Below are 2,738 nucleotides of genomic sequence, written 5' to 3' on the forward strand. Positions count from 1 at the left end.
CGGGCATCCTCGGTGGCGGGGGCCCCCCAGCCACCCGTCTCGGGAGCCTGGCAGCAGAGGTGCCTTCCCAGACACATCCTCTGCCCAACGTCCCCGTGATGATGTCTCTGGAAAGGGCAGGAACATCCTTTCCAGGCCAGGCAGCGTATGGATGAGACAGGAAAGCCCTGAAATGTCGTCTTAAATAATTTGGTGCAATCATCTTTGCAATCACAAAGAGAGATAAAGGGTGGTTGTATCTTCTCCACTTGCACAGTGGTGGTCTCCGATGCCTGCCAGCCCCCGGACAGCAAGACCAGTCAAAGGATACGCTACAGGACAGCACTGGACCATGCTCGCCCCACACCGGGAGCCACGGCAAGGGTGGCCACCACCACAGTTGGACTATGGCCCTCCTGAAGGTATCCAGACTGAGTTTAGAGAACTGTTGTCTCCTTCTCGGTCATTGAAGACATCTTGGAGAAGCTCCTGTGAACGATGCTGGAGTGGCCTGTCTCCTCGCTGAGGGCATTCACCAGTCTGGAAAGGATGGTGACCTTAAACTTCTTAAAGTCCTGGCCCATGAAGACGTAGAGCACGGGGTTCATGCAGCTGTTGGAGGCAGCGAGTGCCGTGGTTATGGGGATGCCGATCTCAAACACAGAGGGTGGGATCATGTCGGGCTCTGTTTCCAGGAGGTTCAGCCGATGGGAGGGGCTCCCGCAAAGGAAGAAGGTGACTATAATGGTGACAATGATCTTGAAGGGCTTTTTGGACTTGGCGAGGCGGTTTCGACGCAAGTTGAAGACGATGGCAATGTAGCAGAAAGTGATGATGGTTATGGGAAGGATGTACCCGGCAAGGAACCTGGTGATGTTCACTGTTCGGTGCCGCATTAGCGCCAGGGCTTGGTAAGATTTATTCCTGGAGAGGGAGAAGTTGCTAAAGCAAATCACCGAGTTGCGGGTTTGTGCTGTGTCTCGGAAGACGAGGGATGGGCAGCTCATAACGATCCCGACAGTCCAGATAATCAAGCAAACTAAATACGCTAGGTTGGTCGACCGATGGTTTTGAGACCAGACGGGAAAAACCACTGACACGTAGCGATCGAAGCTGATGGTGGTGAGCAGCAGGACACTGGTGTACATGTTGAGGATGAGGAGGAAGGAGTTCAATTTGCACATGACTGTCCCAAAGATCCAGTGGTACCGCATGGCCGTGTACGCAATGTTTATGGGCAGGAAGATGTTGAAGAGAAAGTCGGCCACGGCCAGGTTGAGGAACCAGATGGCATTGACCGACTTCTTCATCTTCAGAATTATGATTGCGATGACAAGGCCATTTCCCAGGATGCCCAGCACGCAGGACACGCTGTAGATGACGACGGAGAGGATCCTCGCAACATCCTTTGGGTCATGGGACGGGTCTGCCCACACGCTGTCGGTATCCTCAAAGGTGTAATCTGGGTAGTCAGTGTAGTTCTCGGTATCATCCAAGTAATTGGACAAATTGGAAAGCTCCATTATCTGTAAATGAACCACAGACAGGTCAGTCCTGGGCTCTCCGTCTGGTGACATTTCTCTGCATGTTTCTGCTGAGCAAACACACGGTGTTAATCCCAGCGAGCACGGCCTGTGGGAGAGACACCGGCCCTGTGACGCATGAGGTGGCAGGGAGAGAGGAGATGGAGCACAAAGGCATGGGGAATCCCATGGCGACCTCACCGCTGGTCCTGGAAGATGCTCCCATGGCTCCTCACCAGGTTTCCACCCCCCCACCAAGAGCAGCAGCTCCCTGAGCCACAGGACGTGATTCAGTCCCTCGTCTCCACCAGGGTGCGGCTGTAGCCTCATCCTGCAAAAAATGTCTATTGCCCACCTATTTCCAGGGGAAAAACTAGGGTGATGCTTATTAACAGCTTTGAGACCTTCCAATCTGCAGAGTATTATGGCTCTTCTCTTTTTTTCCTCCCAAGCAGTCAGCAAATTGAACTCAAAACCCAGCACGCAGCTCCCCATGAGCCCCACTGACACCAGGCACCCGTCCTGGTGACAGCAGCATCACACCCTCTCACCTCTCCTCTCCGGCACGCCGGCTGTGCTCCCACGTTCAGCGTCCCACGGCACGAAGGCAGCTCCCTCCGCACGGGTCTAAGGACGGAGCTGTAATATTAAAGCCGAGATCAAACAAAGGCCATTTGCCCTCAGATATGGGGTTAAGAGAGGAAATAAAGACTCAGACTCCACCATGATTTAACCCTGTGCAGCCTCCCTGGCAGGCTGCTGCTGTCCTAGGGGGGAGCTGCCTGCCCTAGGGACCCCCCCCAGACATAGATCTGATGAAATTGTGGTGCTGTTGTGATCCCAGTAGCTTTCAGGATAACACAGTACAGAAATCCTACACTGTACACTCGGTGCAAGCATCCAACACGAGCCAGCATCAGTAGGTGCATGCAAAGAACCCTAAAATCAAGCCCACGGTAACGTTATAGTTAAAGCCATAAATATGTGTGAGGTGCCTGGACCCTCATACAGTTTTCCCTGTGATTAAATCAGTGCCCTGTGCCTTTTAAAACGTTAATTGTGATAACTAACAGCGCCGTTTGCCATAAGCAGAAGTGGGTCTCCACCAGCCACTTTGAGCCCTCGTTAAATGGGTTCACCCACTCCCCTGTGAGCAGTCACAGTGGGTTAAAGCCAAGAGCCACCGAAGCCAACCAACAAAGCCCGAGGATGCCGGGGTGAGCTGTGGCAAGATCC

At 53.4% G+C, this 2,738-nt stretch overlaps 1 protein-coding gene across 1 annotated transcript; it reads right to left on the minus strand.

Annotated features, from left to right (window-relative positions):
- Window positions 1-409: 409 nt before the first annotated feature.
- On the minus strand, window positions 410-1,502 carry CMKLR1 (chemokine-like receptor 1). The gene has a single exon (XM_010153665.1). The coding sequence runs from the start codon at window positions 1,500-1,502 to the stop codon at window positions 417-419; it is 1,086 nt and encodes a 361-aa protein (XP_010151967.1). The 3' UTR covers window positions 410-416.
- Between the last annotated feature and the right edge of the window lie 1,236 nt (window positions 1,503-2,738).

The sequence above is a fragment of the Eurypyga helias genome, unplaced genomic scaffold, assembly GCF_000690775.1.
Source record: "Eurypyga helias isolate BGI_N326 unplaced genomic scaffold, ASM69077v1 scaffold25316, whole genome shotgun sequence".
NCBI classification, from domain to species: domain Eukaryota; kingdom Metazoa; phylum Chordata; class Aves; order Eurypygiformes; family Eurypygidae; genus Eurypyga; species Eurypyga helias.

What these genes read in the sequence shown, in the direction of transcription:
- CMKLR1 (XM_010153665.1), bottom strand. Translation starts at nt 1,502, where the DNA reads ATGGAGCTTTCCAATTTGTCCAATTACTTGGATGATACCGAGAACTAC.